Here is a 12,454-nt window from a genome sequence, read left to right as displayed (position 1 = left end):
AAATTTTGAAAGTTTGAGTTACATTCTTATATATATTTTTAGTCATTCTGTGCCTGTGCATACATAATATAGGCAAATCCCATGTGAATATACCCATGGTTACCCTCTTGCCTTAGATTCAAACTCACAGGTTTACAGGCTTATATTATAGGCCCGCCTTCTAGTTCTCACTCCCTCCCTTCTCCAGGCCCCTCAATGATTTTATATTCCTGCCAAGAAAGGCTGCTTCCCTATTTGTCAGTGAAAAAGTACAGAACACTAAGTTTACAAAGGGGGAGGTCTGATCCTCCACTCACAGATAACAGCTGATGTAGTAGGTCATCCCTATCAGAATCATGGAGCATCAGAGCTGGAATGGTTCTTGGAGAGGTCATATAATCATTGAGTCATATAACTTAGGAGCTGAAAAAACCCTGAGACCTCATATGTTACCACCTTTTCATCTTACAGAAAATGTTGACTCACAGAAGCATAGATTTAGAAATGGCAGGGACCATGAGATCATTTAGTCACAACCTTGCATTTTGAATTTGAGTCAATTGAAGCCAAGAGAGAATGACTTCTTCAAAGTCACCCCGCTAAGCAGATACAAGACTCTGTGACTCTCAATCCAGGAGGCTTCAACCACATCATATTTCCCTGAATATAATTATTTATTCCTACATATAAGCTTCTAGCACTGGCCCTTTTCCCTCATAAGAGAGAAGCCTTCTCTCCTAGTTTCTAAATTCAGCTAAAATCACAGGACCACAGTAATAGAGCTAGAAGGAATTTTAGAGATGATCTAATCTAAACTCTCCATTTTACAGATAAGGAAATTGAGGCCTAAGTGTCTTATCCAAATTCTTTCAGGCAAGAGGCAAGATTTCAAACCAGACTCAAGAGTAACTTCTATCTCCTCAATGGTACTATCGTACTTGTAGGCTTTAGAAAGTTTTTCTTGATTAACTCCATCAAGCTAAGTTCTTCCTTCTCACATATCTTTGCTTTTTATCTTTTGCTTTTTTTCCATCCCAAAGGATTTAAAATTTTTAACGTTCAGTGGCTATTCTGCTTCATAACTCCTCAAGTAGTTCTTATTTTTCATTCTCGGCCTTTCATGAATCCTCTGTTATCTTCATAAAGTAGTTCTCTTACACTGGGGGCTCCCCGAAGGCATGGATTAGAATGAGAAAATTTGGGATCTAACACTGGCCTTGTTACATGCTTCATTTGTAAAATTGAGTCATATCCTATTGCCATACCAAATTCTTCCTGGACCAATTGATCTCTGAGACCTCATCCAGTGCTAATATTCCATGACACTAGAGCAGGAACAATTGATTCCACTAGATTGAAAGGTCCTTGAGGGAGAAAACTGTAATCTTGAGGAAGAGCGGTAGCATGATGCTGATGTCCAGAGGCAGTGCCAGACTTCATGTCAGGAAGGACTAAGTTTGAAGTCCACATCAGACTTACTAGCTATGTGTATTTCACTTAACTGCCCTGTTTCTTAATTTGGGAAATGGAAATTATAATAGAATCCATGCATAGTTCCTCACATGAGATAATATATGTAAATCCCTTTGCAAATCTTAAAGACCTATATAGTTGTTTGGTCATTTTTCAATTGTATCCCATTCTTCATGACCCCATTTGGTGTTTTCTTGGCAAAGATACCAAAAGTGGTTTGCTCTTTCCTTCTTGAGCTCATTTTACAGATGAGGAAACTGAGGCAAACAGGGTTAAGTGGCTTGCTCAGGATCACAAAGCTAATAAGTGTTTGAGGTCAGATTGAATTTAGGCTAATTCATCTTTTTGACTCCAGGCCTGGTGCTCTAGCACTGTATCACATAACTACCCAAAGAGCTTTATAAATGTTAGCTAATATTAACTATATCTTTCAATCTTCTAAAGCAAAGAGCATTTGGGAGAGCGAGAGGAAAAGAGAGAAAGGGAAAGAGAGAGGGAAGGAGAGGGGAACAGAGGCAAGAGTGCAAAGAGCACCATCATATCAATAATGACAGATAACATTTATATAGTGCTTGAATGTTTGCTAAACACTTTATATATGTTATTCTCATTTGATTTTTTCTTTTTTGTTCTACTGCCTGATTTAATGGATGGATACAGATACAAATTTAAAATTCATCTAAATCTGAAGGTGGATCATATAAGGGTCCCTATCCCCTCTAATATATATGCATGAGAGATAGACAGGGATTCCTTTTATGTAGAAAGATGTTTCCTTGAAACCCTTACTCCCCTTTACTTGACAACCCACACATTTCCTAGTATTCTAAATGAACACTTATACTGACTAAGGATCTCATCAGTCCACATTTCTCTTGGGCCTATAGACTTCAGCAAATGAATGGATTTTTCTGGATCTCCTTACTGCCAAGTAACTGGTTACCGCTGCCCAGCCCCAATTTTTATTCTCCTCAATAGCCATTCACTCTAGCAGTCACTGCTAAGGACATCCTCAGCCATCCTGTTCACATGCGGGATGATTGAAGAAGAGGGGGGGGGGGTTGGGGTATGTGATATAGGTAAGCTCTAGGGGTATCTATAAGGTCAGAGTTGGGCCCACTTTCCAAATATGGGAAGGAGGAGCCTCTTCCCTCAGGTGCTAAGCTGCAGGGGGGGAGCTGCCAAGAGACAGACAGACAGACAGACAAGCACATGGATTATAGAAAAGAGAGAGAAAGGGAGAAAAATTCACAAAAGCAGCAAGCAGAAAAACAAAAATCTTTGCTTTCTGGAGATGTTTTCCAGACATTGAAAATGTGGTACATTGCCAGGGATGCCAGCAATCAGTCTGAGCTGTAACTCAGTTAGATTTTTTTCCCCAGGTAGATTATTAAGTTCTGAGGGCTACCACAGAGAAAGAAAACTAAGCGAGGGGCACAAGACTCCTACCACTTGCTTCTGCTCAGGAAAGAAGAAACAGAGCAGGTCCACAGTATCAGGGAACGGTCCCAGGCACCTTCTCTGGGAAAGCCGTAACCCACTCTCCAAGAAAGCAAAGATATTTTCACCCTTGCAATCAGGGTGGGAGAGAGCAGCAACTCACAGAGGGTGCACAGGGGGCAGCCACTTTGGGTGAATTCGGGGGGGAGAGGGTCATCCTCACGAGAACGGGCATCTCGTCGTCCGACATCGAGCTGGCCGGCTTGTCTCTGGCTGCAGTGATGCTGTTGCTGATGACCTGTGGACTGGGCTCAGGCGAGAGAAGCTTGACAGGGACAGACACGGGCATGACGATAGGAAGGGGGTTTTCCACCTCAGGAGGGAGCTGCGACTGGGGTGGCAGCGGCGGCGGCGGCGGCTGCTGCTGGGGTGGCGGAGGTGGCTGGAGCTGCAGAGCCTTCTCTCCTTCCTCCTACACAGACAATTAAAGCCTTTGATCCCTGGTCCCAGAATAGGTCTCACCAGGGAATGCGCCTCTTTCCTTTGCAAAGTTCCAGGATGTTTACTTCTACGGGCCTTCCCTTAACTTCTCTGAGAGTGAGTTTCCTAGTCTATAAAATGAGGAGAGTATTCTTTGCTTCTACTACCACAAAGGGATTTGGGAGGAGAGAATGAAATGATGAGAAGGAAAAGCAAAGTTACTAGTGCCCAGTAACAGCAAAGAAAACTACCCAGCATGCTTGTAAATGGTGAAGACAAGAAATGGGGCATGCTCTGATATTAAACAGTTTGCTTAGAGGGTCACAGAATGTATAGTATTGTGTCTATATGCTATATGTTATATAATAAACAGCACACAAACAAAATATTCTATGATCTGTTTGAGTTAGAATCCAAACAAAATATACACAATCTTTAAAACCTACAGAGGGCTGAATATAATCTAATTTATTTTCAAATTAATAGACTTTGGCATACTCCAGGGTCCTCATTATAGACAACCCTCAATTTCTCTAATATAGATGTAGAAACCCACTGGTGAATAGAGTTCTGGTTGAGAAAACCTGGGCTAAATCAGTTTTTACTATATCATGAAGATTTTTTTTACTGCTTTGGATGAAATGTGGTCTTAAACTTCATCTGTTCAATTTGAGAAACATTTTTTTAAGTGCCTACTATGTTGCCTGGCAAAGTGATGGAGATACCAATTAAAAAAAAAAAAAACTGTTCTTGCCTTCAAGGGGTTCTGGTCCTGGCCTATTATCACAGTAATAATAACTGTAATTGTACAATAATCATTGTTAACAAGTAACACTATCAGTTTGTTTGGGAGCCAAATTTGCAAGACCAGTCAGCAGAAACCCTGCCGATCTTAAGGTTTGGCAGGCTATGGGGGTCTTAGATGGCCCCCGAGGGTGGGGCTGAATTCTCAAAGACACAAAATTCAGTGTGAATGGGCAGCCAAGCACAGTAAGCAGCACACATCAGCCTGGGAGGGAGAGTGCTAAGCGTGCTCGCCACCTCCGACCCCTCCCTCCCTCCTCCATCTGTCCCTTACCTGCTTGAAACTGGGGGAGGATCGCATGCCCCCGTGCGACCTCATATGGCCGTTCAGGGCAGGCAGACTCTTGAACTCCTTGAAGCAGATGGAACATGTCAATTTGTTCTTAGCATCGAGCTGTTCCCCAAATACCCCTGTGGGCTGAGCACTGCCCAGAGAGCAGATGGAGAGAGGGTAAGGACATGGAGAACACACAGGCACATTGTGTAGGGAAGGTAAAATACTGACTAGTGCACAAGTACTTTGGCCCCTTTGCAGCTTTCAATCAGACTGCTTTATTTTATCCCTCTCCTCCGCCCCCAACTATTCTCTCTCTTCTACAGAAAGGGCAGTCCTATTCGTGTAAGAATTACATAAACCCTGCATGGGCTGAAATGAAGCATCACATTAATCCCATTAATTAATCTGCTGTTTAGGTTTTCCCAACCTGTCTGAAGCCTACCCTAGTCTGCGGGGAACAGCTCAAATCCTAACGGCTTCTTGTTCAGGCCTCCAACCAAGAGAGGAATCTCCCTTCTCTAATTCCTTTGACACTTTTTTTTTTTTTTTTAACCTATAACATGTATTTTAACTTCATTCTCTATTGTGTTAGGTTTTAAATTCTCTGTGCACGTCTTTTCTCCCGTGATAGACTATAAGCTATCTCTAAAGAGAAATGATGTCATTTTCTGCTTTTGTGTGCTTCCCTGCAACTAAGCACATTTACAGGCGTTCAGTGAGTGTTTGCCAATTCATGACTGGCTAACTTTTAGAGTCAGGTTCAAATCTTTCCTTAGATAACTTACTAACTATGTGATTTCAGCCAAGAGACTTAAATCTCTCTGACCCTTTTGTACTCATTTATAAAACAAGAATAATGGGACATTTTGCTTTAAAGATCAAATAAAATAATTCATATAAAGGATTTTATGAATCATTAAGAACTATATGAAGAAGAGCTATGATTATTATAACTGTGTAGAGCATATTTCCTATTTATAAAAAAACTTCTTTATGAAGCTATCATTTAAGAAATAGATCATTGGTGATGAACCGACCTTTCCCTACTCCTCTCTGGATATTTCCAATATACTGATTGCCATGATGGATTTCTGAGTATTCACCTTACCTTGGATCAGGAGACAGTGGCTGGCCTCGGCCATCAGAGAGGTGCATCTTGGTTTTGAAGAGAATTGAACAGAGAAAAAAAGAGGGAGAAAGCGAATGAAGAAGGGAGGGATGAAAAGGGAAGAGAGAGACAAAGAAAGAATATGAATGTTTGCTTATAAAGGAAAGGGAACCCAGAGCACCAAGGATGCAGTAGCTTCCACAGCACCGGTTCCAAACTGAAACTGCATCTCCCTTTTAGAACATACACATTTGTCCTGTCTATATTCTTCCCCACCCCCTTCCCATAGTTTCTAATTCCAAACTTCTTAACTTGAATACTATGACCCTGACCCTCAGGGCATTCTCCAAGTATAAATAAAACACTATTCACTAAGAGACAGATACTCCAACCATCTTCCCAACTACCTCTATTTAATTCAAGAAACCAGGAAATGTGCCATTAAATTGATAAGCTTACCACAAATTCTTTTGGGCTCAAAAACATTGAGAAGAATTTGAGGTACAATAGAAAGAATGTTGCATCTGGAGTTAGGGAAGATGACCCTGGACACTCAATCTGTCTGCCTCAATTTCCTTAACTGGGAAATGGGAATAACAGTAGCACCTACTATTGTTGTGAGGATGAAATGAGATGATTATTATAAAGTACATAGCATACAATAGGTACTATATAAATACTGGCTATCATTACTATTAAAAATTATTCTTACATAATGTCTGACATGTCATGAAGTGTTATACTGAAGGGGGGGAAAAAAGCAAAGAAAAAGAAAATCAGCTCCCAGACCCTGGTGTGGACAAATTCCAGGACAAATTGCTCCGGAGCTTATCCCATATCTCTGGCTCCCTCTCATCTCTCCATCTGGTCTCTCTCTTTCATTTCCTGATGTCCACCCCAAAACCCAGTTCCCAGAACCCCATACTTTTAGGCTCCATTGTCAAATAAAATCATCCTAAATCCAAACTATAACAACAGGTCCACAATGATCTAATAAGCTAATCTCTGTTGACCCCATTCTTCTGTTGAGGCTTTGCAGCAGGATTTGCACTGACACAGGGAGACTCTCAGGAGTCAAAAATCTCTGGAACCTCGAAAGTTTAAGAGAATTCCAGGCATCAGGAACGGGGTTATCATTTGATCTGCTACTGGAATAGCTTGGCTGCTATTTTATTTAAGATATCAGCTTTATTTAAATAAGACAATCACCCCCATTTTTTAAATAATTCTAAGAGAAGGAAATAAGCACTGGGACTTTCTGACACAGAAATATTACATCCCCTCCTCCTTTCTTTCTTCCCACAACACCATAAAGTCAAACAATTTAGCAATCAACTACCATGTCTAAAATTACAAGCGGTGACCTTAGTGACTCTTGTCCAGTTCTCTCAATTCTACAGAGAAATAAATGAGCTTGGAGAGACAAAGTGGCTTTTGCCTAAAGCTGCTCAGTTAATATGTGACAAGGTTCAAATGGGAATGTCTCTCAGCTCTTCTTGGGTCAAATCTGTCTTCATTGGCAGGCAGCACAAGCTATTTATTCAAGCACACCCAAATTCACTTACAACTAACTACTAAGTTGGGAATCCTTAGCATTTAGATGGGAACCTGCCAGAATATAGCAGATTTTGTAGGCTTTAATTAGCAAGGGAGCAAGGCAGAGTGGATTGTTAACTTTGTAGTTAGGAAAACCTGGATTCAAAAACAGATTTGAATGTGGACCTCAATTTTCTCATCCATAAAAAGGGGGAATTAAGGTAGATGGGTTCTGAGGTCTCTTCTAGTTCTAGATCTCTGCTCGTATGATTCCAAATGCACAGGGGATAGATAGCTAGACTTGGTGTCAGCAACCCCTGGATTCACCTCTCACTTCTACCATTTATTTGTTGGTTGACCCAGGAAGCCAGGTGGCATAGTGGAGAGAGTGCTGGACCTAGACTTCAAATGTAGCCTCAGACACTTATTAACTGTGAACACGTCACAACTCTGTATATCTCAGGTTGTTCATCTGTAAAATGGGGATGTCCCTCCCCCTCCTTCCAGGTAGTTGTGAGGATCAAATGAGATAATAATTGCAAAGTGTTTAGAGCAGCACCTAAAATATAGTAAGTACTATATACAAAGGTTGGTTTTTGCTATTGTTATTTTCTCACCTATAAATGAGGGAATTAGAATAAACAATCGCTAAGACTCTTTTGTTGCTGTTTTTCATTCAGAGTCCAACTCTGTGACCCCATTTGGGATTTTCTTGGCTGAGACACTAGAGTGTTTTGTCTTTTCTTTCTCTAGTTCATTTTACAGATGAGGAACCTGAGACCAACAGGGTTAAATGACTTGCCTAGGATTACACAGCCATAGTGTGTGAGGCTCATAAAGATGAGCCCCCATGATTCCAAGTGCAGCACTCTATCCGCTATGTTACCTAGACTAAGGCCCTCTCTCCCTGTTCTAAACCTATGATCTGACAAACAGGGCTGGGTAACTCACACCACACACACCAGGTAACTACAAAGTCCCCCCTTGCCCCAGTAAGCACCCCTGCCTCTTTGTACCCCTACTCCCAATCCACGTCTCCACCTGAGTAAAAGCTAAAGGCTTGTGAGGATACCTGGGACCACATAGAACCAGGAGACAGCTGCTGGTGCTGGGGTCCCTTACTGTTGAGGTGAAGCCCCACTTGTGGCAGGAGAGGCCGATGGGTCAGGCTGTTGCCAACCGAGTTCATGTCCTCCATCCCTGGCTCCGGGAGCCCCAAGCCACCATGGGGGCCCAGGATGGCCTGGGCTTGCCGGTCACTCTGGTAATTCTTCAGTTGCACATTCTCGCGATGCTGCTGCTGCTGCTGCTGCTGCTGCTGCAGGAGGCTCTGCTGGTAGAAGTGCCGGCTGTACTGGGGCTGAGGGTCCTGATAGAAGTACTGGGGCATAGATCCCAGCTGGATGAGCTGCACCGGGTGGGGGGCCTGCTCCTGGCTGTACTGGTGGGGCTCATGCACAGATTTAGGGCCGGCGTCCCTGTGATAGGAAGGGGGCTGCAGTTGCATTTGCTGCTGCTGCTGCTGCTGTTGCTGCTGCTGCTGCTGTTGTAACTGGGGCATCATGGGCTGTGTTGGATAATAATGAGGTAACTGTATGGAGCAGGGTCGCTGGGGCGCTGGGGGCAGCAGCTGCTGTGCCCTGCTCTGTGGCTGCTGCGGTGGCGGCGGCTGTTGCTGCTGCTGCATGTCCGGCATGGGCATCCGCTGCTGTCCCGACGGTGGCTGCTGCAGGTAGTAGTGGGCCTGCTGCATCGGTGGCATCGGCTGGGGCAGCATCTGCTGGCCCTGCAAGGGCTGGCTGCCCTGGGCGGGCATCTGGGCCATCTGCTGCGGGTAGTCATAGTACAGATGGGCCTGGGAGGGATGTTGCCCGCCCTGCATAGCTGGCTTGGGGGGGCCGTTGGCAAAAGCGGAGTGGGTCTGATGGGGCATCTGCTGGTAGCGGGGAGGTACAGCAGGAGGGGCTGCCACCGCCTGAGGTTCAGAGGGCTTCTGGGACAGTAACTGGCGGAGGGCACTGTCACTGGGGCCATCCACAGAGGACTGGCTGTGTAGCACCTGGGCCATGTTGTTGACCTGGATCCTCAGGTTCTGGTTGGCAAACACCTGGGTGAAAGAGTCTAACTTGTGGAGGACCCCGCTGGTGATTTTCTGGGCCCGAATATCACTGGACTGAGGGTAGGCATATGAGTAAGCTTCAGTAGGTTCCACCTGAGCAGATGCCCCCCACATCATGTTGGGGTTAGAGAGACTACCACGCAGCTGGATGTGGTTGTTGGGTCCAGCGTGGCCCCCCCAACCCGTCTGTCTCGAGCTGTCCATCAGGCCAAGGTTCTTGGGACCAGCTGCCAAGCCCAAGTTGTCCCGAGAGTCCTGGGGGAAATGAGGAGAGAGGGGAGAGGCCTGGGAAGCCTCCATGGTCCCCCCTGCTGACGCGGTTCCCCCGTAACTGTGGTTGATCCCATTGCCCCCACTGAGAGCACTGTGTGGAGGCTGTTGGTAATAAAGGTTCTCATTACCATGGATGGTATGATTAGTTTTGTACATCTGCTGATCCCCCATGGCTCCCTACTTGGTCCTAAATACAGAGGCACCAGAACCATTAAAAATAAATGGAGGAAGGGAGAGAAGGACAAGGGAAAAAAAGAATGAAACCCTGAGATAGGCTGAGAGTCTCCACTGGAGCTACTCGACAGCTGAGGAGTACATATACATGGCGGGAGCTGGGGGCTCCTTGTCGACCCCCGACACCGATGGCCAGTGCAGATGGCTTCACGTCTTCACAAGGGTCAGGGCAAAGGCCAAAGGTTGAATGGTCAATGAGATGCAATTCACTCCTGGAAGGGAAAAAAAAAAGAGAAGGAATGAAAATGCTAGTTTTCTCTTGGAAAGACCCAGGTGCTAGTCCAAGCAAGCCAGTTAAAAAAAAGCATGATGACCTGTTAGGATGGCTAAACACAAATGCATCCCGTTTCTCCCATGTTTGACTCTGCAACTTACTGTACGGCCTCGGACAGGCCACCTACCTCTTGGAAACTCACCTTTTCCTCCTATAAAATGAGGGGCGTATTGATCTCTAAGGTTCCTTCTAGCCATGATATTCTATGACCCTCTAAGACACAATATTTGATGGGAGAAAGAATACTGATCTTTACAATAATAAAAAATATTAACAGCAAATCACATTTTAAAAACTCTTTGAAGTTTGAACATCACTTTATATAGATGACTTTATTGTATCTGTGGCAAGTCTTGGAACCTCAGTGGACTAGCTTTACAATTCATTATTTTATGCTAAACTCCTAGAGGGTGAAGGATTACACCCTTGGATGTGGTTGATATGCTCAGCACCTAACATAATGCATTGCACACAGTAGGTAGTGCTTAACCAATATTCACTAAATTGACCCTTCCCTAGAGGGAACTTCTTTTCCCAGAATGCTGTAGCACTTTGAATTGTTTATATATTTACCTCCATTATGCAGTGTGTGAGGTACCTCTTTGTGTATGTAATTTATTTCCCTACCTAGGCTTACAAGGAGCCCTATAACTCCTTGAGGGTAGGCACAGTGCTCACTATGCTCCCAAAGGTATCCCACATACAGTAAACATTCAATGAATGAATTTAATGACCATGATGTGCCTGTTGTTTTCCTAAGTAATGAGGGAGATCAATACAATTATCCCTTCCACAATGCCACTTTCTTCATCTCAGTTTCAATATATCATGGGTCAGCATAAGAAATTAAATGGAAATTTGGGGGGAAATTTTGTGGAAGTCACAATCAATACTCAAAGACAGACAGCACAGAAAAAGTTTAGAAATACAGATGCGCATAAAATATATGTATAGTATTATATAATATCAACATATTTTATCTTTTAATGCCATAATTCAGAATTCTTTGATATGGAGAGTTTAAAAATATGTGGATTTCACTATGGATTTCACATGTGGATTTCATATATTTCACTATGAGGCTGCCATGCTCCTAACTCCTGCAAGGTGGAAGGGATAGTCTACTTGGGATCAAAAGATCTGCACATGAAGTATGTGACAAAAGTAACATTATTATTACTTGTGCTACCTCAGTTAATTCCTTCAATAAACCTGGGAAGCAGGTGCTTCATTATACATATGAGATAACAGAAGTTTAGAGGTTAGTTAAGGGAACTAGTTGTGGCCACACGATTAATAATAATAATTATTTTTATTATTAGTATTGTTGCTCCTGTTGTTATAAATCTTTCAGGCAGAATGACCATATATCCTCCTGATTGCCAAGTCTGCCACTCCATGTAGTAGTTAGATATCCAAGTTAATTCACTGAGTTTTTATTAAGGGAAGGTAGTGGACTCAAGTAAGTGATAAGCACCAAGTGCAGTTAAGATTTCAGAAAAATGGAATACCACTGTGGCCTGAAGAAAGCAGGGAAAGCCTCTCAGGACAAAGGGGGCTTAGTCTGGTCCTAAAGATCTGGGTAAAATGTAGATAAGACAATTGGCAAAAGAGAAGGCATTCCAAGCCACAGGAGTGACAGGGCAATATAGTGTGGTATTGTCCGTCATTTTTCAGTTGGGTCCAGTCTTCATGATCCTATTTAGGCTTTTCTTGGCAAAGGTAGTAGAGTGATTTTTCGTTTCCTTCTCCAGCTCATTTTACAGATGAGGAGACTGAGGCAAACAAGTGACTTGCCCATGTCTGAGGCTCACTTTGAACTCGGGAAACAAAGTCTTCCTATTTCAGAGTTGATAGAGTAAAATGAATATATGAATTAGTTATTAATTGGCTTCTCCTGAGAGGCATAATATATCAAGTTTTTACCTCTGGTTCTGAAAGACCTGAATTCAATCCCCACTGACACAGGCTAGCTGTCTAACTTTGGATAACTCACTTAACCTCTCAGTGTTCTAAGCAATACTAAAACCACAAACTGCAGGAAAAAAAGGCTAACCTTCACTGAAAGGAGAGAATTCAGGTCTTCCTGACTCCAGATTCTGATGCTCTCTATACTCTTATCCTCACATGGATATTTCACCCTGTGTCAGTGACATCAGAGCTCCAGTGTCTATGTCTATTCCTATCTGTGGACACATTTATTTTATTAGTGCTCCTGAATTGTTGCAGATACATGATCAAGTCTTGTCTTCTTAACTAAATTATAAAACTTTGGGGAAAGTATCTGTAGCTTGGATTTTTTTTTTTGCATCCCCCTAAATATAATTGTGAAACCCTAGACCTTGTGAAATAAACAGTTTGCTCATTTGGCCATTTTTTCTAAGCCACTCTAATCAATTTAGGGGCTAAGTGTCATTGAGCAAGAGTGAAGAATAAATTAATGGACAGTCAAAATGC

The 12,454-nt window shown here is 43.1% G+C and overlaps 1 protein-coding gene across 9 annotated transcripts in view; it reads right to left on the bottom strand.

Annotated features, from left to right (window-relative positions):
• TRERF1 (transcriptional regulating factor 1) overlaps positions 1 to 12,454 on the bottom strand; it is a 321,009-nt gene that overhangs the window by 48,175 nt on the left and 260,380 nt on the right. For 5 of the 9 annotated variants that reach the window (XM_031964844.1, XM_031964843.1, XM_031964842.1 and 2 more), the window contains 4 exons: positions 8,170 to 9,935; positions 5,562 to 5,608; positions 4,451 to 4,601; positions 3,056 to 3,364 (listed from right to left, as the gene is read on the bottom strand). In XM_031964844.1, coding sequence (XP_031820704.1) covers positions 3,056 to 3,364; positions 4,451 to 4,601; positions 5,562 to 5,608; positions 8,170 to 9,660 — 1,998 coding nt within the window. In that variant the 5' untranslated portion in view covers positions 9,661 to 9,935. The remainder of the gene's footprint in view (positions 1 to 3,055; positions 3,365 to 4,450; positions 4,602 to 5,561; positions 5,609 to 8,169; positions 9,936 to 12,454) is intronic. The other 4 variants (XM_031964846.1, XM_031964847.1, XM_031964848.1 and 1 more) reach the window with 2 other exon arrangements.

The sequence above is a fragment of the Sarcophilus harrisii genome, chromosome 4 (genome assembly GCF_902635505.1).
Source record: "Sarcophilus harrisii chromosome 4, mSarHar1.11, whole genome shotgun sequence".
NCBI lineage: Eukaryota > Metazoa > Chordata > Mammalia > Dasyuromorphia > Dasyuridae > Sarcophilus > Sarcophilus harrisii.
The sequence above is the reverse complement of the archived record's forward strand: the minus strand, read 5'-3'. Positions and strand labels throughout refer to the sequence as shown.